Source organism: Ischnura elegans, chromosome 10, assembly GCF_921293095.1.
Source record: "Ischnura elegans chromosome 10, ioIscEleg1.1, whole genome shotgun sequence".
NCBI classification, from domain to species: Eukaryota; Metazoa; Arthropoda; class Insecta; order Odonata; family Coenagrionidae; genus Ischnura; species Ischnura elegans.
Genome location: NC_060255.1, coordinates 40322995 through 40349984, shown reverse-complemented (window position 1 = coordinate 40349984; position 26990 = coordinate 40322995). Strand labels below are relative to the sequence as shown.

At 37.4% G+C, this 26990-nt stretch overlaps 2 protein-coding genes across 2 annotated transcripts; one reads left to right on the top strand and one right to left on the bottom strand.

The window, feature by feature from the left end:
• The first annotated feature begins 622 nt into the window (after positions 1 to 622).
• On the top strand, positions 623 to 12247 carry LOC124166872 (DNA repair and recombination protein RAD54-like). The gene is made up of 13 exons (XM_046544584.1): positions 623 to 1089; positions 1161 to 1349; positions 1660 to 1859; positions 3002 to 3071; positions 3326 to 3520; positions 4335 to 4631; positions 6344 to 6505; positions 7147 to 7429; positions 8030 to 8186; positions 8660 to 8861; positions 9166 to 9372; positions 9528 to 9700; positions 11818 to 12247. Exons 1-13 carry the CDS (start codon positions 1087 to 1089, stop codon positions 12017 to 12019), a joined length of 2340 nt encoding a protein of 779 aa, XP_046400540.1. The 5' UTR covers positions 623 to 1086; the 3' UTR covers positions 12020 to 12247.
• An 11953-nt stretch (positions 12248 to 24200) lies between these two features.
• Positions 24201 to 25563, bottom strand: LOC124166425. Its single transcript, XM_046543956.1, has 4 exons — positions 25510 to 25563; positions 25192 to 25374; positions 24905 to 25096; positions 24201 to 24809 (listed from the first exon to the last, which is right to left on the bottom strand). Exons 1-4 carry the CDS (start codon positions 25561 to 25563, stop codon positions 24336 to 24338), a joined length of 903 nt encoding a protein of 300 aa, XP_046399912.1. The 3' UTR covers positions 24201 to 24335.
• Between the last annotated feature and the right edge of the window lie 1427 nt (positions 25564 to 26990).

The window sequence follows — 26990 nt, the reverse complement described above, 5'->3', positions numbered from 1 at the left end:
AAAAAGGAAAGAGCTATTATATGTTACAGCTAGTACAAACATTTTTGCGAGGCTTGGCTTATAACTATAGACTCATCCCTACCATTACCATTAATTTTTACAATATTGCCTACTGGCAGGAAGAATAGTGTTTTCATCAGAATAGCAGTGGAGAATGCGTCATATATTGAATAAAAATATAATGTGTAGTGGATTGGGTGGCAATATTGCAAAAAAGAAGTTCGTAACGAGGATTTCATTGTTGTTGCAAAAATCTGCTCGATTCGCATTACATATTAATTAACATTTTCCCAAGTCAAGAATATTAAAAATCAATATTTCCACAGAAAAACAATGGATACTAAATGAAAACAACACGATGTATATGATTTTAATAGTTTTCGCATCCATTAGAATACAGTAAAATTATTCAGATACAAAAAACATGACATGCAATATGAAATTATGAAACGCGATTTTTAAAAACTACTACCTACTATTAAGCCTTTTGAAAACAGGAAAGTCACGATGAAAAAGCTTATCACAAAAAAAAACTTTGTAAATGCGGAATATACCGAATAATTCAAATATATCATTCGGTTGATAATTGTTTTTCGGGTTGATGCCGCGTTGACTAATTTTCCGGATTGTCCACGAAAATGAGCCAACGCGCTATTAACTCGAAAAAGTTATTAATTTAATCACTGCGGAAGCCTCCGTGTAGTATATTTTGATTGCTCAGTCGTATTTTCAAATGCCCGCTTTGACTCAACTGCTTTCGGTAATTAGTATTTCTTTTGTTTCACCACCGGCGCTAACAAATAAATTTGGCGCGTGATCTTTCTTGACCTGTATCAAGCTGTGTTGTGTGTTTATTTACGATATTATTGTTTGTTAGCTATGAAATAGCATTATTTTGATGGGTTATGCGTAATGGTCTTAGCATAGGAAGTATGATAAACCTTGGCAAATGTGAAAAATTAAATTTATCTTTAGATAGCTCAGTTTTACCGTAGCGAAGTTTTCCCTGTGTTGCGCCCTTTGGTCGACTTCCATTCAAATACATTAAACTTTCTTCAATGAGTCTGTCGCTGAAATTATTATGAAATGGTGAGTGGGATTCCTATTAACGAATTGTTTCAGTAGGATTTATGACTGATGGAAAAGTTACTGTATTATAGCGTCGCAGTTTGGCACCGAGCCAGGTTATCAAGCAGAAGCAGCAGTTCGTTAATGGTGAAGTACTTGGCAGTAAAAGAAGAAAGAAAAACGATGATCAGGCAGTAGACGGAGGGAAAGGTATTCTTTCCCTTTCTCAGCTGCAGAATGTTAAGTCCCCAACATTTTCGGTGGAGAAATTATCTGCTCATGTAAGCTGGAGGTTATTTTCCTAGAAACTAAGATTAGTCTATTGAATGAAACAAGTTTGCTATGCACGCAGTGTTGAGGCACTGTCTGCATTTTATTTAATTTTTGCCAAGTTCTTATTAAAATATTCCATTACCATTGTTTTTAGAATAGAAAGCTGAATATTGATTCTCCATTCTCTCTTATTCTTTCGTTTAAATTTTATATACTTTTCAAGTCAGTTGTCATGAAGTTATGCAAGAGTTGTGAAGTATTATGTGATTAGTTTTAGGATTTCGGACTTTGTCACGTAATAAGATTCTCCCTTCTCAGGAGGAGTTCATTCGTAAGATCCTTTCAAAGCCTTTCAAAGTTCCCATCCCGAATTATAATGGATCTCTTGGTTCCCCTCGTGCCCTCGGTGTGAGAAGAAGTGGTGCTCGGCGACCATTACATGATCCATATGAAGCTGATGCCCTTGTCCTTTATGAGCCTCCAGAGTTGAGTGCTCATGAAAAGCTGAAAGTTGACCAGTAAGTACAATTTCCATCTTATCTCATCTTCGAAAATGCTGTTGCAAATATGCATGATTAATTTCCCCTGTAATACAGGCTTAGAAGTGTCAGCTTATTTAGTTTACTTAGTATTCCAACCAAGATCGATGCTTTCTATTTTCACAGCCGTGGTCTACTGCATACGAATTTTCATATACCTAACCCAAAACTTAGATAGGAGTATTTTACACACTTTCTTTTTTTATTCCTTGGGTCTCAATGCAAGGTTTAGCCTTACTGTTATTCTTAATGATCCTGCATTACTGTTTCGTCCAGTTAAAGCAATTGATAACCACCATTTCCTATAATGGTTCCTGCTTGTCTTAATAAAGGCAACTGTAGCGAAGGAAAAAATGCTCTTAGAAGGTCCTTAAAGACTTTAAACCATTCGGATGCCGATTGTCAGTTTCGTATGATCATAGCCAATCGATACACTTTTCAACGATTGTGTCTGAGGAGTTTTGTCTATATTCAATAAGATGTTGGTGAAGAATTAAAAAATGAATGCCAGAGATTTTAGAAATTTTGATAGAATAATTACCAATAACTTAATATATCAAGAAAAATTGTAATTTGGAGCACAGCCAAAAGTATGACTAACCATTGAGATAGTGACCAAATACATATGTTAATTGTCCTGCTATAACCTTTACCAACTAAAAATGCTTGTACATCCTAATAAAATGCTGTTCAATGCTAGGTAAATGAAAGAATGCAAAATAAAGAAAGATAAAAGTAAAACTCTTTCCTTTACTATAGGTTTTTTCTACTTCAATGAATGTCTCAATCATGATTCTATTGGATCTATAGCAATTGCTGAATTTCTTGAATGACAGCATTAGGATTAAATGGGTTGCCATATTTTATCACCGATAAGATATCCTTGGTTATTATATGTCAGGGTGAAAACAAATGTAAAATCCAAAGTTGAATATGGTGAAATTGACTCTGATGTCAGAATTGTAAACAAAATTATATGTTGTACAATTCAGTAGTTTCATGTATTTAGCATTTCGTAACTAAAGTATTCTCATCTTCAAGTTGGCCCTAAGGAATTCTTCATCGATATTTAATCTGGTGGTTTTCCATGCATTATCAGTGACTATTTTTTTTTCTTACAGGGAGAAGCAATTGGTTCACGTTGTGGTGGATCCAATATTATCCAAAATACTTCGGCCACATCAGAGAGAAGTGAGTATTTTCTAGAACAATCTTTGTTTATGTTTTTATCGGAATGATAAAGTATTTATTAAAAAGTACATTCTAAAGCTTAGTGTGAGTATGCTTCATATTTATGCGGAAAGCAATTCAGACAATATGATTAGAGGTTCAGGATCTTGATTTAATGATGTATAATAATTTTGATTATAGTTTAATTTTGTCGGTAATTATTGTAATAATTGTTTTCATTTGGCTTCTATCACTTGTAATTTCTCTTTTCCCAGGGAGTTAAGTTTATGTATGACTGTGTCACAGGTAAATGTGTCAAGGATGGATTTGGCTGTATTATGGCAGATGAAATGGGCTTGGGGAAGACTCTTCAATGTGTTACCTTGTCTTGGACGCTGCTTCGCCAAGGGCCTGAAGCTAAGCCAACAGTTGATAGAGTGGTCATTGTGGCACCAAGTAGCTTGGTGAAGGTAAGCATTTTATATTTACTAGTAGTCAGGGTGGGGTACATCAGAGGAAATATAAATAAGATGGTGCATAATGACCTCAAAGTAAACAAAAGCAGAGACATTAATTGATTCCCCCACTTCTGAAATGCAATAGGGAATGAAAACTATAATTTAAATACTCATAGATAGATGTTACAAAATCCTGATATTTTTAAATTTTTTGTAAATATTGACTGAAGTGAAACAAAATTTCCATTTTAAATGAACAACATATAAAAACAAATGCTGTTGTTTTCGCCCACCAATCAGATTCATCACATGATCCCCAATTTGCATTTCAATGCTGGTCTTTCAGAAGCCAATTAGCACTCTTTGATATAATTTCATGTAGGTCATTACAGGTAGAAACTTATTTTGTACTTGTTCATAAAAAATATTGTGGAGTTAATGAATCAAGTGGAATATTTGAGGATATATGTTATTGGGTTTGTAAATCGTGATGGTAAATAAAATTATGTGTATCACAATTTTGTAGTCTGATGTATTCAGCTTTGTATAACTCTTTGGTATTCTCATCTTCAAGTTGGTCTTAAGTTATATTGCGTTGATATTCAAATGGGTGGTTATCTGCTACCTGTTGATAATGACTGGAAAGGGTCAAAACCAAACCGAAAAGGTAGTTTTTTCAATGAACTGTGTGTGCAATTTAACAACACTTATTTTTGAATCTATTATATTTATTAGGTTAGTTAATTTCTTGATTAAATAAATTAAATATAATGCTGGTGATTTTTTACAAGCTTTCAACAAAGGTATTGTCATGATTTTATTGCAGAATTGGCAGAATGAATTTGCAAAGTGGCTTGGAGGCCGAGTGTCAGCTTTGGCTCTCGATGGAACACCTTTGAACAGTGTGAAAAGGGAAACTGGTAGCAGTGCAAAGGCAGAGGTTGAGCGCCGTTTGAAAGAATTTGTGGCCCCATCTTACAATGGAAGAAGGATTGCTCAACCAATTTTGATACTTTCTTATGAGACATTCCGAATATATGCCAACATACTTTGCCAAGGAGGCAAGGGGGAAAAGGTTGGTGGGGTTGGAGGAGCTGTCGAAGGCCTGGTCATATGTGATGAGGTTTGTAGCCCTGTCATTGGCATTAGTCTTATTATCAAGTTGAGCTAGAAAAAAAAAAAAAAATATATTAATGGATAAATATCCTGAAGAGGCATGTCTCGATTTGCATGATATTGGGTTTTGAGTACCTAAATGTAGTCCACTGGGTATGAAGCTACTGTAGAATTTCAGTAATTTGGACATTAAAAATTTGGGCATTCATTATGAGATTCACATTCAGGAAAAAATAAGTATATAGTTATGTATTTGTACCTTGGGGGACGAATTATCTTGTCAAAGCTTGTGCTACCACAATTAGTCTGCAGGAAAATGATTTTCTTTCTGATCGCCATCACTGAATTTATTCTTTGGTCGAATTTTGATGAGAGGAATTGAAATAAATCAGGTGATATTCTTTTCATGGTGTAACATCTTGGTACTTTGTTATTGTTTCCTCCTTATTTTCGGATGTTTTCTCGTGAAGTCACCTTTACTTCAAGTAAAAACTCAAGAGAGAACCAAGTTTCATTGACGGTGCAGCCATCTTTATTATGTATCAGTTCACAACTTGCATTACCTCCGGGAGGCAGGAGAGAAACAAAAGACAACTTAAAAATGCAAACCCTTGAAATATAACACATGGTATAAGTGCAGCTTGCCTGCCCAAGTGCAGGAGAGTTGAGGTGTTAAGGCCTGGTTACGCGATACATTAACACGTATGGTTTAATGTCTGAATGTATGTACGCGTGAATGGACACGAAAATGTACCGTGTAACCACCCAACTTGTGCGAATGCATGAACGGAAAATAGAACCTGTTCTAATTTGGTTCATGAATTCGTGCATGTTCCGTTCAGGTCCACCAAAATCATTCACGCAAACGTACATTAACTTGTACATGTTAATGTACCTTGTAACCAGGCCTTTAGACATGAAGAAAAGAGAGGAGGAAAAGAATAGATGTCGGAATAGGATAGTTTCCTTCATCAAAGAAAACGAAACGCATTGACTGCGATTTGTTACCCTCCATTAGTGTATTTATACAAATATACAAATTATTTGGTTTTAGAAATCCCAGTTTAGACGAATGTTAATGGTCAGTTTTATCCTCATTTGAAAAAGGCCAGATTGGCACCTATGCGATGCCACTCCACGTGACTTCAAAGGGACCTAGATGCTATACGAGTAGTCAGGAGTTTTACATCGTCTGAGATTATCAATGCACTTTACTTTGGTGAATTACTGTTTTCATGAAGTTTCTTTTGTGTTTTAGGCAACAGCATATTTTCAATTCTTTGAAAAAATTTGAAATCCTTATTGTATGCAGTAACAATCCCGCTGGATTATTGATCCCCTACTGTAATATCTTTCAGTTGGTCACTGCAGTTATCCCAAGAAATGATTTGGACTAAAATCTGAACCTTTATCTCCACCTCTGAGTCAGTTTTTATCCATGTCTTAATGTTAATTGATCGTTTGTTTAATGAGTTTGCAATGTAGGATATTATTATTATGTTAGAAGACTTTGTTCTTCATGGATGCTTTTTTATCTCTCTATGAGTCCATCAATACACGATAGTATAACCTTGAGTAATTACGTACACTTTTATATCCACCCTTTTTTCTGGGAAAGTTTTAATTTCTCCATTAAGTTATGGCAATGGTGGTGGAAGAATACACACTTTTGTTTGTCCTTTGCCATCTCTCTTAAAGTTGTTAATTTTTTTTTCATAGGGGCATCGCTTGAAAAATTGTGAGAATCAGACTTACCAGGCTCTCATGGGTTTGAAATGGAAGAAGAGAATTCTGCTGTCAGGGACTCCAATCCAGAATGATCTCCTCGAATACTTCAGTTTAGTGCAATTTGTAAATGAAGGCATGCTTGGAACTGCTCAGGTAGTGTATTGCCATTCTTATTGGTAACATCTGCATGTAGCATTTTTAGAATTAAACATCTATAGGATAGTCATAAAAACTAGGCTACCACCTTGCTCACCACTAAACAACTTTTAGAACAAATATCTTGGTCTATTTTGGACATCCTACCCGAAGATTTGAAGTGGAAATTATTTAAAAATGTGGAAAACATTACCTACCATACTGGCCTTTGTCTTCATAGTTTTGCATATCTGCAAATCTCTCCTGCTCTTTTATTCAAGTTATCCTAAGTAGCAACCCTAATCCATGATAAAAAGAAGAACACAATGGTAATTTCCACACTTTTAATGTCACAACTCAGCAACCGACCATGGTTTCAACACGTAAGTGTCATTTTCAAGGTTCTTGGTTCTTTGTTCATCCTTACGTGTTGAAACCATGGTCGGTTGCTGAGTTGTGACATTAAAAGTGTGGAAATTACCATTGTGTTCTTCTTTTTATCATGGATATAAAGAACTTCCACAAAATCGAGCCAGATACGATTTTATAAGCAACCCTAATGTTTTCGATGGGAAATATACGTAATTGTGAAGGAAAATTTTATTTATTTAAAAATTTGCATTTAGTGTGCCACGCAATATTTGGTTATTTTCTTGCAGGAATTCCGCAAACGGTTTGAAAACCCAATTTTAAGGGCACAAGATGCTTTGGCAACTGATTCACAAAGAGCAGTTGGGAAGGAGAGGTTAGCTGAATTGTCTTCGTTAGTGGGCACTTGCCTAATTCGCCGTACTGCAGCCCTTCTCTCTCGTTACTTGCCCACTAAGACTGAGCTTGTGGTCTGTGTGAAGCTTTCTCCTCTTCAGCAAAATTTGTATAATGACTTCCTTTCATCGGACGCTGTTCGCAAAACTGTGCTGGCTGCAGATTCTGAACAAGAAGGTGAGTTATCATGTATTGCATACCTGAGCAGCCCTCTGCCCTATTCCTCTACAAATTTCTTATTTCTTATATAGGTTGTTCCTTTCTCCTGTCATTAGTAAATTTTTATGCACCCCTGCATAGTTCTAGAAATCCTCACCCATTTGTTGCTATTCACCATAGAACAAATTATGCCTAGTTAACTCCCTGCTATCCAGAATGATGAGGAATTTTAATAAACTAGGTCCAAGTATTGATTTCTGTATGTGTCTTTCTAAATTTGAAAGTTACTTTTGGCTAGTATGAGCTCATCTTTACTTCAAGAGCATGTTTATATCTTAGATTTTACATTATTTTATCTACCTACATGTATTATACATCAATGCGCAATCCTGTTAAGATTTTAAATAAATGGGTTTATTGTATGTGTGTTTGTTATTTTCTATTGTATATCTTCTGTAAAGTTTTATGTAAGAGATGTAAGAATATGGTTAACGGCTTATTCCATAAAGAAATAAATAAAAATAAATCATTTCTGTTTGGCATGAAATTTTCACCACCCTCATTTTGGTTGGGTGGCCTCAGTTTTTTTAATGCACATAATGTTCTGGTTTATTTTAGGCGGCCGTGGAAAGGGTACAAGTCTCTCTGCTCTTTCTTCCATTACACTCCTTAAAAAGCTATGTGCTCATCCAGACTTAGTCCATGAAAAGATAGCAGAGCGTAGTGAAGGATTTGAAAATGCTTATAAGCACATGCCCAGCAATTACAACCCAGGGTAAGCTATATGTTTATGAGAGGGATATGTAATATGGAAAAGATATCTCGGGGTAGATATGGTGGAATTTTTCTTTTTTGAAACAAAACCAGGGACATTTTCATGCTTTTAATTTTTCTTCCCGATTAATCAAGTCACAGTTAATGACTATTGTCTGGTATTGACTAGGACTTTGTGGGCTAAACTTTTCTTCGTGAACCGTTTTATTCATCATTAACCAATTGCATTAAATGGGAATCAGAAATAGTGCTCAACCATTTGTGTTATAAGCTTTGTGACAAAAATAAGTTAAAAGATGGTCAATTTTATTGTACCCTTAATTGATTGTTTAAAGGCATATTGCTTTCACTTTTTTGGGTATTACTATTGGGTTCACTATTTTGCATAATTACATTACGTACCTTTTAAATTTTTAATGTACTTTAAGTTATTTGTTTGCAACTCTAACTTATTCATTTTCATTCTTATGATAGGAGAAGTCTTCTTCCAGAGTTGTCTGGAAAATTACGGCTGTTGGATTGCTTACTGGCTGTCATCAAGTCGACTACTTCAGATAAAGTTGTTCTTGTGTCAAATTATACTCAAACCTTAGCTGTATTTGAGCGTCTTTGTGCTCTGAGAAATTATCAATTTGTAAGGTTGGATGGAGGGATGACCATTAAGAAGCGTGGTAAGGTAAGAAAAAGCAATTAGTATGTACTCTGAAAAAATAATTGAACTTAATACCATGTGTGATCGGATATTTTGTGAATTGTTTGCCTGGAATCGCTGGCAAGTATTGAAGGATGTTAACTGAAAATATTTCCTTCAAATCAGGAAGCACTAACTGTAATAAATGAACTAACTTCTAATACATATCATTTAATGCATGCTTAAGAAATCCACTCCAATGTGAGACATTATGCCATTCTTTACTCTGATGCTCAATTTTTGACATTAAATCATTTTTTTGTGAGTACATCTTTCATCTCTCTTCCAGGTCGTCGAAAGGTTCAATGATCCATCAAGTTCAGATTTTTGTTTCATGCTAAGCAGTAAAGCTGGTGGCTGTGGCCTGAATCTTATTGGTGCTAATAGGTTGGTGATGTTTGATCCTGATTGGAATCCTGCAAACGATGATCAGGCAATGGCACGAGTGTGGAGAGATGGACAAAAGAAACCATGTTTTGTGTACAGATTTTTAGCGGTGAGTTGGGAAAAATATGTTATAAAAAATATAAACCCTGGGTTGAATACCTATTTCTTCAAATTTGAATCTGTATGTCACCCTAATACATATCTTATCTGTTCTTGAATATCTGATGTGGCTAAAAATTACTAAACTCTGAACATATTTTGCAGACTGGTACCATTGAAGAGAAAATTCTTCAGCGCCAGTCTCACAAGAAAGCTCTCAGTTCTTCAGTAGTTGACAATGAAGAAGATGTGGCTAGGCATTTTACCAGGGATGATCTCCGCGATCTTTTCACTATTGATCCAAAGGCTCAAGAATCAGTATCTGATACTCATCAAAAGTAAGTACAAGGAAATACAATCATTACACAGGAACTGGTTCAAACTTATTAAAGAAATAGAAATTATGTATTTGCACTTGATAAAGGACAGAGTGATAGGTTGCTGGTGCAAACATTCTTATTATCAATTTTCTTGTTTATATCAATTTTTTCCACATTCCAATCCACTTTTAAAGAAGTACATATTAGACTTTGAGTTAATGTTCTTTCACTTAAAACTGCTACACAATCAGCATTTTATTAGGTTAACCAACTGTGCCTCTTTGAATGAATTGGATACAGTTTGGCATAAGTTGGATGAAAGCCATGTTACAATCCATTTAGTATTGTAACATTTTTTTATTTTCTCTTTAATGGTTCACAAATATTTTTATTACACTTCATAAACAAATTCGGGAGCAAAGAAGCATGTCTGTATGCCACCACTATTGCAATCCAACTCCCATACACTCCATCCCGTGCCGTCAGCAACAATTGATCCACTCCACCTCTGCTGCTCATTATTGCCCGCTTCATTGACCTCCTCCCATCAATCGTCACACCCACATCCAATCCAAAACAACTCAGAATTATGTGTTACAGTATGCACCCTGCACTCTACAGCCCTTTCATTCTTGTCATGACTTGAACCTAAACAAGGACAGTGAAAATATTTTTTTATTCATTTATTCATGTTCCACTTAAACTAACAAAATTAGTAAATACTTTAAAAGGTATGGTACTTTTTTCACAGAATTTATTTAAGTCGACCGGTTTTGTCGAATAGGGGACATCTTCAGGTCTAACTTCAGGTTTTTAATTATTTACTATGGGTTTTTACAAAGTAAAGCCTGAAACCATTGAGTTTATCACAAAATTAGTACAATTAGTTCTTGAACTGGGAAGGTGAGCTCTATGGCCTGAATTGTGATAGGAAAAGTAGGGTCTTCAATTGCCATAAAGTTTAATTTCTCATCACAGGCAATAATCAGTTTTTGTGTTTGTTTCCACTAACCCTTCACAAACACGCTCTCAGCTAATAAGGAATCTTTACAATCGTTGATGGGACTATGCTAAGGTTGCATGGGTTGAGATCCCACTTAGCATAGGCGGATCTAGGGGGGGGCATGTTCTCCCCCCCAGAACCTTAAAAAATATGCAAGATTTTTAATACGGTCCCATTATCATTGTGTTCTTTTTGTATTACGAGGTATCCTTGTGCCCCCCCCCCCCAGAACAAAATCCTGGATACGGCCTTGGTTGTGCCTCCCCCCAGAAAGAAATCCTGGATCTGCCCCTGCCACTTACATACACACAGAACACAAACTCCTCCTGTTGAGATGCTGTGGTTGGTCACTGCTGAGAATTACTCAATTACTACAAACCAACACAGTAAACTGATTTTTGCCTCTGATGAGGATTTTGATGTTACAACCATTGAAAACCATCTTTTCCTCAATCGCCATCACAATTGAGGCCATATAGGTCACCTTCTCTGTTTAAGAACTTATGGAACAAGTCCTAATTTTGTGAGTTTAAATGGGACCTAAGTAACCTGTGATAAGATTACAGCCCTAATATGGTACCCTTTGTTGTAGCCATTTGAGTTCATTTTTTGTTTCATAATTAGGTAGTTCTCTATGAAATGTAATAGTGTATAGTCACAGGAACCAATTTCCTGAGTAATGAAAAACCTACTAAGACCAATGGGTAGGGGTCCCATAGGGGGAATGTATGATGCTAAATACATGATAGATAAATATTTTGGGAGGATTTTTCAAATGCATACTGCATTTGTATTGGTGGGGGGCTTGTTGCTCTTGGGGAATATATTATCAGCATTGAGAGGATGGGTACCCTTACAAGTGGGTCGAAGTCTTGTTTTAAATACTTATAACACCGATATATATTGTAGGGTTTTTAGTTTGAAAAATGAAAACCTGGTCCAGAAAGTGTATACTTTATGCATATTTCGTAGAGGGCAAAGTCTCAGCCTTTTCAGGTTTTATCATTATCAAGGAAAGTTATCAATTCTTTACCAGTGTTATGGTAAGAATAATTTTAGTCTTATGTTATTGTTTGTTCAAAATTGCTCAGGAAATTTAACTTAGACATGATTTTTATTTATTTTGTACTAGGTTGAAGTGTAAAAGATGCATCAATGGCATACAATCAAAACCGCCACCTCCGGAAGCAGACTGTACTTGTGACTTATCACAGTGGCACCATTGTTACACACCACGGACAGTACCTGACCCAGCAATGCGAACTTGTTGGGACCTGGCAGGGATATCATTCATTTTTCATCAAAAGTCTCATGAGCAGAAAGTTGCTCCATAATTATTTTATGAACAACACATTTGTTTAACTAGAGTTATAATATTGTTATTTATTTTTCTTTTTTTACTTCCTGTGTCTTTTGCTGCTTTAGCTGTTTTCTCTGTAAATATGTTTAATTGAGCATTTGAATTTTTACAGATTTCAGTAAAGATATATTTATTTTTACACCCATTATGATTTAAAAATGAAGCCGAGGAGAATAAAATTTGGAATTCAATCATGCCAGGACAAATTTGTTTTCTTTACTAAAATTTTGTGTCATATTTAAATGATGCTTCAAATCTTCATTTAACAATTTATAATCACCCTCCCAACTCTTGGGTAGTGAGAGTAAAACAGTGTGAAGTAGTCTAATTTCTTTCTACGATTGCAGGATGTATATTAGTTCCCTAGGTGAAATCTTCTTGGGATTCCCATTGGGTGAGTTGCTTTCGGGCCAACAGTTCGATGGCTACGTCTGCCATCGAAACATTGGCCTACAAGCAACTTGCCTGGTGGAAAATCTGAGAGGACTTCGCCAATATCATACATTGGGAAAGAGCAAAAGTTATCATATATAAGTTCCTTTGTACAATTTTGAGTGGTAATGAATATGTGGCCTGTTGATGGATCTTAGAGAAGAGCATAATTCCTTAGAAAACTCTCCTATTACTCTCCTACTACTCTGATCTATTTTGATTCACGGCACTTTGTGTGGGAAGATAAAACCACTCCTTTTTTATCACTAGTTTTTGTGGATCTGACAAAGAATCACTATGTATTATATTTTGATTTACTTTGTTGATATTTAAAAAAAATATCAGAAGAAGCCTCTTGTTTTTATAAGATTCATTGTGTGGCTCTGAAAGACATTTTCACTACCTGCACTCTTCCCTGTAAATATTTAAGCTCCTCTATGGAACCCCAATGAAAACCATGGGATCAAATGCATTAGGAAAGTTGCATTAAACACATATATTATTAATTACACCATCAATACTGATGTTTGTATAACCCAACAGGTAATAATAATTAGCAAAAATATGAGTTTTGCTGATGGATTTTTGATATTTTAATGAATACAGAGGCTGGTTTACGACGGCTTTCGGCAGCAGCTGCGTATTGTGCTTTATCACACGAGCTTTTGCAGCCATTGCAGGTCGCATCATCAGGTCATTCATCGTAGTCAGCGATTTTTGGGCACTGGCATGTACAGAGAAATAAATTTATGGGAAAATTGGACTCACCATGGCTTTGAAGGGGAGGAGGACTTACAAGTTCTGGAGATGGGCTAAGTTGGTATCTTGGTATTAGAATGTCACAAATCTTTGAGTAGTAGGCTTTCGTGGTATTGGCTGGTGCCAGCAGCTATGTTCACAAGTTGATTTTAAATGTCCTCTTCTAAGCCATTACTTATCTTTTTATGCCATCCTGTGGGTCAAAGAGCAAAAAATCTGGATCAAATTGTCGTGAAAGAGTTTGGTCATCATAGTTCAGGGAAGGAGTAAAGACTCACAACTGATCTGTGTATATATGTAATTCAAAAGTCTAACAGACTGGCTGCATATTCAATTAAATTAAAAAAATTAAATATTAAAACATCTAGTGACATACCTTCTTTTTGAGGGAAACCATAATTTCTGATTGCAAAAATCTTTTTACTGTGTGGTTTTAATATCCCTGGCATTAGTTTGTTTCAACCCTAGTGTGAACTATATCTTTGACCATAGACTTCATTTTTGATTGGAAACGCCCAGAGGATGAAATTAATAATTATATAGTTATTGGGAATCCTACTTTGGTGCCTGAGACTCCTTGCAAGCCTCTACGCCAAGGGGATGACTTACGGTGAAGGCATTATCAACAATTTAGCTTGGGACACTCTTGAGATACAAAGCCATTACTGGAAAATTGTTTTTACTTTCGCTGACCATGAATGACTTGAAAATCGTTTTGGGGTTACTCATGTCTTGATGATTAAATAGCCAATATTTCCTTTCCCTTGTCAGAGAGTTTTTAAGGGGTGACAGATTACTGAACATTGCTCAACAATTTGTTACATAATTCATATTCCCCTTCAGTACCGTGAGGATATAAATTGATGCAAAAAGGTCTGGAATCCATTGGCCCTGAAGAGGTCAGTTATTTTAGCATCAACATGCTTGTAAAACAGTAAGCATTATCAAGCCAGTGCTGGAATATTTTAGGGGCTAGTGACTGACCAGTAGGTAGGAGTGGACTCACCCAAGATGCAGAGAGGCTGAAGTTTATGGTGCAATTTACCTCACTATTGGTGATAAATAATGTGTATTCTTTGTAAATGACTTCATGGTTGGTATCCAGCTGAACTTTCATTGAGGACTGTAACCCTAAAAAATTCTTTCCTGGAAGTTTGAAACCCTGGAAAATCACTACTCATCATTTGGTACTCTGTCCATTCAGTGTACTTCTACAGACAGCAAATTGCAGCAAAGAGGGTTGGTGAACGAGCAAAAAATATTTAAACCTCTTACTGTTGTACTTTCATTTATGAACTATTTCTCCTGAAGTCTAATCTGTCCATGAAATTGTCCCCATAAGGTTTTCCTCATGAACACGCTTGACAGATATACGGATCAATACTTTCCTCATATTTGACTGATGCTCACTGGCCTGATTTCATAGATTTGATTTGCAGTTTTGCATATTTAACACTGGACGCTTTTCTTCTGAATCAAATATGCACCAAGCCAAGTTATGTATTAAGTCAAGTTTTGCTAGTTTCTTGCATGAATATCAGACCATTGACCATGTGGAGGAGAGGATATCTTAGAAATATTATTTTGAGTATATGTAAAGTTACTAATATTGCTAGGTACTGGCTGACCAATATAACGGGCTAAAAAAATGAAGAAAAGGCCTAAATTGGAACTTTTTGTCTGTAATACGATGATTTATCCAAATAAAAAAAATTAATTATTACAGTGCAACTGTATTTGTAGAAATGGAAATGAATATTTTCTGTAATGGACTTGAATTTATGAAACTTATTTTAATGCGAAAATTCCCGTTGATAAGAAAAAAGATATCGTTACAGTGCTGGTATCTTTGTATATTGGTAGAATTGGAAATAAATATTTTATTTAATTGACTTAATTTAAGGTGAAGGACAATAGAAAATGACAGGTTTTCGTATATATGCACTGGTAATACATCAATAAATAATTAAAAATTATCAATTTCCATTGATAAAGTCGAAAAATTAAGAGTTACGATCATATATATCAGTTCCGCCTATTCTAGGAGACGAAAGTACACGCTGTCTCCTCATTTTCCAATTTGTTTCACGCGCCAAATCTTCTCGCGGAGTCAGCGCCAAAAACTAGCCTATAGCGGGAACCGAGCTGCGGTAAAATCTGTAACTAATTTCACCGCAAAACCACAACTCTTTGGGCCCTTTTCATCACTTTCGCTTTCTCAAGGTCACGGACTCCAAAAAGCTGAATTTTCCGAGCACAAGAAGAGAAGCAAATCGTTCGGAAAAGGGCTGTTGAAGGTCAAGATGAGGGAGGGTGTGGGGAATCTGCTGAGCCAAAACTCGGTGAAGGTCGCCTCAATGACGTATAGGGAGAGTGAAGTGCGCCAAAAACACCCTATTTTACTTTAACAAATGGGAGAATCGGGAAATTGCTGCAATAGATACACTACTAATGAATTTACTCAAGACGTAGTGAACGTAGAATCAAGGGAGATACCTCATTTTTTAGGTAGTGAAAAGTGCGAAATTATTTGAGCAGTCTTAGTTTCATTCTTGCAATATAACTATAGTTAATTCGGGATATTAATTAGCCGTGTTAAGCTCACACTATGTCCAACTTTCTTAATATTTGCCGTATAATCTCGATTCAAATACGAGCGCAATCCTCGCAATGAGTAAATTAATATTCACTGAACAAATTTGATTGAACATGCCTGGAACAAATTTTAGCAAGATTACGGCGCTCGGAAGTCTGCGTACAGAGCGAGACCTTGGTCTGGGCCGGTGAAAGCGGAGGAAGCACTCCGTTGCTTTAGCGCTGCAAAGGCAACAGAAACGAAACGTTATACTGAGGACTTATGATCATTTCACTGGACAATGATGATGTTACTGGTTAAAAATAATTTATAGCAGAGTATTTTTCAGATTAATAAATATAAAACTGCCAATACCTACTAAGCTGGTGGGCGAAGAAAGAATATGCGTAAGGACGTTTTGAACTGCATTGAACCGTTGAATTTCTGTACCTCGGTATTCCACGAGATAATTAGTTAGCAAGTGTTTGCTCTCACCTAGCCCCTCTAGACCAAGGACCCCCTGACAAACATTCTAGAGGTTGCACACAGGGTAAGTATTATGTAGATGTAGATATAAAATTAAAACGTACTAAAAGAGATGCGTACTTATCGACCATTTAGTTTTATAATTTTCTCAAGATCCATTGAACGTTGAATCAAAGGATATACCTTATTTTTTAGGTAATAAAAAGTTTAAAATTATTAAGGTAGCCTCAGTATAATTCTTGCAATACAGCTTGTTAATGCGGGTCATTAGCAGTAAAGTAGCCGTGTCACACAATCCACTAAGCTCATGCTATGTCTAACTTTCTTACTATCAACCGCAGAATCTCGATTCAAAGACGAGCGCAATCATCACAATGAGCACATTCATTATGACTGACCAAATTCTCTTGAATATGCCTGGAACAAATTTTGGCACAAATACGGCGCTCGGAAGTCTGGATACGGAGCGAGACCTTGGTCCGGGCCAGTGAAAGCAAATGAGGCACTGCGTTGATTTTACGCTGCAAATTCAACTGAAAGAAACGTTGTACCATGGATTTATAATAATTTCACTGAGCAATGATGATATTGCTGGTTAAAAATATCCAAGATTAGAGTATTTTTCTGATTGAAACATACAAAACTGCCAATACTAAGGCGGCGAGCGAGGAGGAAATACACTAAAGTACGTTTTGAATTGTATTGAATTTTTGAATCGAGGTATTGCAAAGGGTAATTATTTAGCTAGTTTGCTCTCACCCAGCATGCAACATTCATCTCGCTACCTGCGATACTACTTAGGCACAAACTGATATGCATCATAAACTTCTGTCATTACTTTTGAGAAGAGCGGAACCCCCATTCCAAACGCCTTAGAGATGGCTCACTGGGTATTATGCAGATTTTAAGTTAGGACGGTTAGGACATGCAAGAAGAAAATCGTGCATATCGACCATTTAGTTCCAGTGGGTATATTGTTCGGTCCTAATGTGGAAACAAAAATGATACAAGATCATTTTAATTACGCAGCAGCTTTATCGCAGAAATAAATGATTCACATAAAATAAGATGTAATTTTTTCTTTAGTATGCTCATAACGAATGACTTCTGGCATAGCAACATGTAGAGAGCTCCATGCCGAGACGGATTACCAACATCAATACTTAAGTAAATGACGTTCAAACTGTAATGAAACGATTACTTAGGACACTTGGGGTCTACGTATCTACAGGTACCTTATTAGTATACCGATATGTTAACATTTATTGATTTATTTTTTAACATTTCTGCCAGATCCGACTCGTAGTGCTGAAACTAACTGCAACTCGCTTAATATTGTACGTAGAAACTCGTTTCAAAAAGCAGTATAATCTTCGGAATAAGCACTTTCAACGTTTCTGACCAGATTTAGTGCCTAAGACGAGTTTATTCCACGCAAGAAGATAATAAAATTGCTTTAGAATAAAAAAATACCACTGGCCACTTATTCGCTTCATTCGTCGACATTATAGTCTCCTTAAAAGGCCAGACGAGTAGTACGTTAAACATATCTAAATAATCTACATCTACATAATACCCTGCGAGGCACCTTTTGGGTGTTTGGCAGGGGGTGATCAATCACAAGCATGTAGCATGCATTGGACTCCCACATGCACACCACACCGTCCAAAAAACGTCACGTATATTAACAAATTATACTACTATATGCTGTTAGAAATAATAATAAAGTTAATAAACATGCAATAAGTTTTACATAGGTTAGTTGGCTACACTACAAGTCATGCAATCTATCTATGATGACCATCCCTGCCGTTATAATCTCTCATTGATCGTGGAAAAAATGACATTCTGAATCTGTCTGTTCTACAATCTATCCCTCTTATTTTATTTATATGATCTGATCTTCCGTAGTATGTTGGCGTCCGTGATATATGGCTAACTTCGTTAGAAAAGACACTGCTCTTGAATTTATCTAAAAGGTTTAGTCTACTTTTCAATCTATGGCCTGACAGAGATTCCCATCCGAGTTTATCTATGAGGTCAGTTACACTAACAAGACTATCGTAACGACCTTTCACATACCTGGCAGCTCTTCTTTGCACGCGTTCTAACTCTGTTATTAAGCCTTTTTCATGAGGGTCCCAAACACTGGCAGCGTATTCTAAGTTGGTTCTTACGAGGGAAAAGTAGCTAATTTCTCTCACTTTGTCGTCGCACTTTCCTAATATTCTTTTTACGGAACCCAAAAATACGCCCCCCGCGTGATAGAAATAACTAGGCTAAATCGGTTGCCATAACTTATAACGTTATCATAACCAACTTATATCATGTCTACTAACAATACCAACAACAGCTAAGTTCAATATGGCTGACGAACTAAGGGTCCAGCCCGTCGGAGATACATTAAAGCTGACGAAATAAAGCAATAAGCAGGCGTGTATACCATCAAGGTTAACCAGCTCTATCTCTAAGAATTTCTTAAAAAATTTACGACTCAGGTAAAAACATTCAAAATAATTTTGCGCCCTGGATATGCTCTAGTCTGAATTCCTTAATACATAAAAAATCGTGAACAATTTTAGCTTTTTAATTGCTCCCAAAACGAAAGGACCTAAAAAGATAAAAATAATTGCAATATAACGGTAGGTACACAGTTATAAGCGGGATGTGATAGAAGAGGTTAAAAACATGCGGGCATTTTTTTTTTTCAAATTTCTGTCTCACATTGATGCAAGGTATTTTTCGCCACATTCACGATTTTCGACGAAATAATATGAGTTACTTAAAATAAAAACGAATTTTAATGGCCATACAGTGTGTTGAAGCTAGCCCCAACCTTGGTGAGGAGCCTACAGCCTTCAATCTAAGTAAAACTGGGAGTAAATTATAGTAGTATGCTTCCTGTGAGTAATTTGTTCCTCTGAAAGAAAATACTACGTCACCAGCTAACTTTTGCAGCTTTAATTCACAGGAAGACATCAGATTAGAGAATGGGTCCCTATAAAAAAGAGTAAACAAGATGTTCAATCGGTATTCTGAGAACAGCCTCCTGCATTCTCGGAAAAAGCGCCTCTCAAGACCAGACTTCCACAGAAACCGTTTTTGTGCGTAACTTTTTCCTGAGCAAATATTTAGGAACATCGACATCCGTGTACTCTGCCAATCGTAGCGACCATTCAGAAATTCAACATCACAGTAAGTCCTGGAGGGAACTGGATACACATAAGAGGCCTTGGCCGACAATTCTTTCTCAGTGAAGGCGAGCTTCCGGAGAAATACACATATTTTCCCAGACAAATCGAGTCGCGGAAAACATAATTAGCATTGAGTGACGTATTGGCGAGCGAATGCGATAGTGAATACCTGTTCTTCGTCAAAAGTGATGCCTTTATTCACTCCTAATGCGGTAATAGCGTAAAAACAGCAAAAATGCCGCCAAGAACGACCTATGCATCTTTTCCACTCTTCTCCCTGAACTTATGCAAAGATTTCATGGTAATTTATGCATTTAGGAACCCTTTAGATGTGATATTTAATTAATGCTTCTTGTTTTGGCATTTTTTGGTCGAATTAAAAGAGAATAACCTTTAACATATTGCCGAAATACTTAATAATTACTGTGACTTGGATATATCAACCAGAAAGATATACTTCAAGTTAGAAAAATAGACACTCAAAAGTGATATTAATTATGAATTTATGCATAATTAATCTTATTTTACCGTAGTTACAAATATGTCTCAGTTAGCACTTTGTAAATGATCCAAAAGGAAGAATCAATTCCCTGAGAATCTTGTCAGTAAAACCAGGAAACATTAAGCCAATGGGCTTATATTACGCGAATATTCTTAATTTCGTTAAGTTCTGGAATCTTATATCCCGTTGCTCTTTCGGTCAATACTAACATTCGATGAATTTCATCTCCTTTTCCTTTCCACAATGTTAAGCTTCCCAAATTTGCTTAAAATTTGGTGTAAATTCAGCTTAGCAAAACGAGCCTAATTTTGAGGTGCCTATATGTTTTGTAGTGTATTGGAGGTGCGGTAAAAGTTTCGCTCCGGCTATTTCACAGTAGGAGCTAATAACTGTCTGCAAAAAAATTAATAATCATGACACGTGCGATAAAAGAACTCATAACTTTCCTCTTTTCCCATTCACCTTCGTTCCAATGCCAAAGAGACGGGTTAACATCTTTTATATCTTTAAATGGTTGTAAGGTGACAAAAATTGCGATTTAAAAAGTGCGAAAAATACTAAGTATCCAGTACTTTAGGATTTCTCTCATTTGATAAGGGTTACGGGAAAGAAGAATGAATAGAGAAATGCAAAGTTTATTTTCAAAGTTTCAGTGATTGGTGACTACACATACCTTCTTCCTCATCGTCAACGACATATTTTATTTGTGGGTCGTTACATACCCTGGTAATACCCATTATAAGTGTGTAATACAGGAACTGATGATTAAAATGAAGTTTTGTAGCAAGCCAGCATCGAAAAACTCAACTCACGGCTAATGGCATCCCATATAATTCGGAATACTATGTTTCCAGATTCCATTCGTTGTCATTGAAAAAATCCATTACATATGCACATTCCAGGATGCGGAGTGAGCTCTCACCGGTCATGCTTTCATCCGTACAAGTTGGTACCAACATTGCGAAATATATGCAATTATTTATTAAGTAAATATCCATGCAGTTGCATACAACTAGTTAGATGCCGAAAACACAAAACAAGGACCAACAAACCCAAACTAGAGAAGAGGAAAAAATTAATACATGCATTTGGTCGACCCAGCGAGTACAGCGACCAATTACATCAAAGGCACATCTGTTACCATCCCTGATAGTACTAGGACAGAACGTCATCTTAAATCTCTCTGTTCCGCATTTTTTCTTTGTAAATGAAACTTCTTCTTACCCAAGAGTTGGCACACAAACACATTTATTTATACAGAACAAATAAACGCAATAAATGAAAAGATGAAGCTTATGGGGGATAGTTTTTTGTGATTTTCGATCGGAAGCATCCCAAATTTCTCAAGATAGGAGAGAGAGTGAGAAACATTTTCTTTTCTATCATTATAGGGTGGTTTCCTATTATTTTTTTATTGCCTAAATCGAAATATTATTTCTCCTGGAGTACGTATTCCACGCTTTTAGATTTTTAAATTGTGATATCTATTTTTCGCGATTAAATGAAAAGTGAAAAATTTCAAGCGCGCGAAAACGCGACGGGTAAGCATGAATGCCGGGAAATCTCCGCGTGACGTCGTTCTGGTTCCCGCTGCCGCAAGTGAGGTGACCTTGGGGCGAGGCTTGGAGCGCTGATACGACGCAGGGTGCTAGCAGGTAGCAGAGTATCCTGCTGGCTGGTAGCGCTTGGCTCAAATAAGGATTATTAATACCTTACCAAACGAAGAAAACTTTCCGACCTTAGCCAGTTTTAATAAGTGATTATTAAGACATGTTTCCCTGACCTCTGTGCCTCATGCATGCATTGGTAATCTCAGACGATGTATAACTCCTATCCTCTCGTGTAGAAACTAGGTCCCTGTGACGTCACGTGGAGTGGCATTGCGTGGGCGCCAATCTGGCCTTTTTCAAATGAGGATATAAATTGACCATTGCCATTCGTCTAAACCGGTATTTCTAAAACGAAATAATTTGTATATTATGAATACACTAATGGTGGGTAACGAATCGCAATCAATGCCTTCCGTTTTCTTCGATGAAGGAAACTACCCTATTATTTTCTATTCTTTTATATTTTTCTTTATATTTGGAATACAGGCAAATGCTAACAGCACAATTTTAAAATGTCAAGACGATAACGTTAGTTTCCAACGAGTAATTCGTAGCTAAAAAAAGACAAAATAAAATCGGTTATGAGATCATAAGTCCTCTTAGAACTTTTATTTTTCTCGCGGACGTCTTATCACACAACCCAACGGATGGCATACATCTTATGTCACCAAGATCAATAATAAGTGCTCTTTCTCAGGGACACATGATATGGTGACGTAGTATTCGCAAGTCTCGCCGACTGTTCTCATTACTGCGAGTGATTTATATGTCGCCGCCGGAAGAGCAAAAACCGGTCGGGTGAATCATCGCGCAGCTTACGGGCACGGCAGAGGGTCTATATCCGCGTCTACCGTCAACATCACGATGACTTCACGAAATGACAACTAGACGGGGAAACGAGGGTTATAAACTCTCCGAAGAAGGATATTATGCAGTCGGCTCAAAATAAAATATCCGCGGTTCCCAAATAGAAGATAATCAAGACGGAGGTTATTGATGGTTGGAGAAAAAATACGGCGATGATTCAAGGGAAATTCAGTAAAAAATAACTAAAAGGAAAACAAAGACCCAAACCACACAAAGGAAAAATATATATTTATTTGGTCGACCTAGCGAGTGTAGCGATTAATTACAGATAGATTCAGAATGTCGATTTTGCACGGTCAATAAGAGACTATAACGGCAGCGTTAGAACTTTCAAATAGGTTAGTTGAATTGTAGTGAAGCCAACTACATCTACATCTACATAATACCCTGCGAGCCACCTCTAGGGTGTTTGGCAGGGGGTGACAAATCACCAACATGCAGCATGCAACTTATGAATGCAGCATGCAACTTATAAATACTTGCATGCAGCATGAGACTTACAAATATTATTGAGCAACTAACTTATGTATTCCTTAATGCATGTTTCTGAAGTTTGTTAGCATTTCAAACACTATGTTTTGTGTGTTCTAGCTTTATTACCAGATTGCCTTCATGAGGTCTTGGCAAGTTTTGCCTTTGCATAGATGTGGAAGTAAATTTTGTTAGTACGCGTGAAATTTTTCTGTCCGCGTAGTGTGCATGTGGGAATTGATCCCCCTTGCATGCTGGTAATTGATATCCCCTGCCAAACACACTAGAGATCTCAGTGTATTACGTAGATTTACATTACATTGATGGCATATTTATTACTATCCCTGATAGTCCTGAGAAAGAACGACATCTTATGTCTCTATGTTATGCGGACTATTTCTTTAATCATCCTCACATGCTCTACTCTGCCACAGTAAAAAGGTGATTTATACATTTCATATCATCATCTCTAAGAATCTGTTTAGTAGGATAGTAGTAGGGGGGTCACTTGAGCCAGATTTCCCCCCCTCCCCTCCCCTCCCTTCCCCCACCCCCTCTGACGTTGGGGTTACTTGGGCCTGAGTTTCCCCCACCCTCTCCCTCCATTCCCCCACCCCCTCTGTACGTGGGGTTACTTGGGCCTGAGTTTCCGTCTGAGGAAGGGTGTCCCCTTCAAGCCGTGATGGCTTCTCCCGCCCCCGTCGTTAGGGTGACCGAGGTGGTCACAGCCCAGCCCGAGCCTCCGCGGACAGCCACCACTGTTAATGACTTGGGTTTTTCGTGGGAGATATTCACCCCCGCCCCTTTTCTTTAGGGCCGATTCCTTTTCTATGGCGAGGCATGGGCGAGTGCATATGTCAAGAAAGACGATGTTTGATTTACCTTAACCTGTGTGGAGTCCTGGCCTTGAATAATATTTCTGTCCTCCTCCCCCTAGCATTGAGCATACGGAGATTTGAAGACTGGCTTCCCCCAAACCCAATATCCGAGACATTTGCGAAACCAAGTCAGCCCCTGCCCAGTATGAGTAACCCTCTTTCTCCGATATCCGAGGCATGCGTCCTCCCTACCGCCTACGCGTTCAAGGAAAGGTCAATACCGTTTGAAATAAAAATTCAAAAGTCAATGCTGGGTGGTAGAATTAAATGAAGAACAGTACCAATTACTATCAATCGATCATTTGATAATATCATGAATTTAAAAAATATGCACTGTCACTGTGAGAATGAGTGCGGCACTACACGGGAGGAAGGAAATGTAATTCATGCATCTCGAAAGAAAAAAATTCATAAAGTAAAACAATGCACTGAGTATTTATTTAAGAAATAAGGAAATACAAAATAAGGCATAAATTATATGCGGTAAAATCAGAACAATGGATTGGATCAAATTTTTTAAATATTTAAATAGTCTGGAATTTCTCCAATCATAGCACAGTACACTCTATTAATACAACTGTCACAGGTACACACAAAGTTTGCCATAACATCATCCCATATGTCGTCGTCATAACACCACTCCTCTGGCAGGCTTGGTAATGTTGTACATTCACTAATGTCTGAATATGCATTTTCGTCGCTGACGCGCGAATCCACATGTTTATTGTTTTCACTGTTATCATTCACTTTGTCACTTTTAGTATCATACACTTCATTCTCCCAGTCAATTACAACAGTAGACGCCTGCGAATCCGGAGTCTGTGGAGCGGAAAGGCTGTCGTCTCGATGCCGGCTGAATTCTTCGGTTAGTCGTTTTGGAGACCAAAATGATGGCGGAAAAGTTTTTTCTTGGGGTGAAGATCCCCTTTCCTTGCGCAGGACATTTTCTTCACAATCGGATTCATCGGATTCCAGGTTAATAACTTTCACCTATAAAGATAAATAGCATTTACCAATTAGCACACTTCCTAATAAAATGAACAGTAGTGCATGAGATGTAATAAATAAACAATTCGAATACTTACATTTTCGGGCGAATCCGGAGTCTGTGGAGCGGAAAGGCTGTCGTCTCGATGCCGACTGAATTCTTCGGTTAGTCGTTTTGGAGACCAAAATGATGGCGGAAAAGTTTTTTCTTGGGGTGAAGATCCCCTTTCCTTGCGCAGGACATTTTCTTCACAATCGGATTCATCGGATTCCAGGTTAATAACTTTCACCTATAAAGATAAATAGCATTTACCAATTAGCAAACTTCCTAATAAAATGAACAGTAGTGCATGAGATGTAATAAATAAACAATTCGAATGCTTACATTTTCGGATGTGGGTGGAGGTGTTCTCGCCCTTTTTCGCCTTAGCGAAAGGGTTAACCTCGGCTTTTTTCTGTGCGCTGTTTTTTTATCTCCCGACAAACGGTCGCAATATGGAGTTAAGATTTCTACCTGAAAAAGGAGGTAAACGATAACAACTATGAGCAAATAAAATATACACCAGCACTTTTAAAATAAAAACCACACATAAAATCATGAATGAATAACTATGCAAAATAAATACCACAGATAAAATCACGATTTAATAATTATGTAAAATGAATGCCATAAATAAAATCATGAATATTAAAGTTAACTCACCTCATTTGGTTTATCCATAACGCCAGCAACAACTTTCCAGCGTTCGTCCTGCATTTTAAATGATACGATTGGCTAAAACTCACACAGGTTTTTCCTTGGTATGTGTCTTCGTAGAGTGACTGTGGAGAAATATATGTGCCCGCCCCCACCCGCACCGTGCGTTAGGGCCAATAAGGCACAGGGTAGGGGGAGATGAGAACGAGCTATGGCATGGATTCGTTGGTTTAGGGGTATTTCCTGTACTCAGGCGAAAGGATTGGCCGGGGAGGGAGACGGCGTCCGTGGGGTGAGGAAGGCATAAGTTGAGTTTGAAAGTGGGGGAGAGAGAGATGGGGGTGGTGGTGGCATCCTAGTGACGCTAAGATTTTCGTCATACCTTTGTGAACCCTCGTGGAGACCATTGGAATTTTCCCCGGACCTGCACCAACTTGTTTGCTGCGTGGAGTAGTGAAGGCGCCCGTATTTGTTCCGAGAGCATCTTTTCATCGTATCCTGATACCGAGTGTGTGCTAGGAACTATATAGTTTTGCTGATAATTTGAGGCATTTCGCCAATTAATATTCGCAAGCGGAAAGTTTGGAATTTCGTTTTTTATTCCGTAAGTGATCTTTCATTGAGTGCATCGCTGTGGAATGGAAAATTTGTGATTTGTTTTAACAATACAGTGTAAATTAAAATCAGGTGACTGTGTCCATAAGACATTGTAAATTACGATTTGAAAAAAAAAGGTTATCGTGTAATCAGCCACTGATTGTTCTTTTTATACCTGTATCAGTCACTTTAGAATACCATTCCTCCGGGATATATCGTTTGCGTCGGGTGACTTTTTATCTTTCTTTTGTACGTTTTTGATTTCTTGACAAATATGGACGGCGTATTTATGTATGTTCCTGCTAGTGAAATTCTAAATGGATTTCTGGCGGGGGCATACGGAACGGCCGAGTTATTGCTGAGTGCATATAAAGGTCTGATTCATCGTATCACTGCTCTCGGTGAGGATGTTGATAGCAGTGCTTTGTTATTGTTTTTGAATGCTGTAAATAAAATATCCAGACAGCCGGCCGTTGTTACTTACCCACCGTTAAACGCGCAATCTATGTTTGAGAGGGTAAGTAATTTTCGGGGGCCACCTCCAGGTTTTCCCTTGAATAATGCATCACATCACGGAATGGGTACATTACAGACGCTGAGTACTAATGCTTCAGCTGAGGGAAGGGTAGAAGTGTTCCAGGACACTCTTCCTGGTTTAGGCAGGGAAAACGGGTCGGGTATGGAGAGTACTTTCCAGGGGGCAGCACCAATTATACAATCGGGTGATGAACTAATTATTGGTGATGATTTTTTGGAGCCGGCGGCTATTAATTCATCACATGGGGGAAGGGTAGAAGTGTTCCAGGACACTCTTCCTGGTTTAGGCAGGGAAAACGGGTCGGGTATGGAGAGTAATTTCCTGGGGGCAGCACCAATTTTGCAATTGGGTG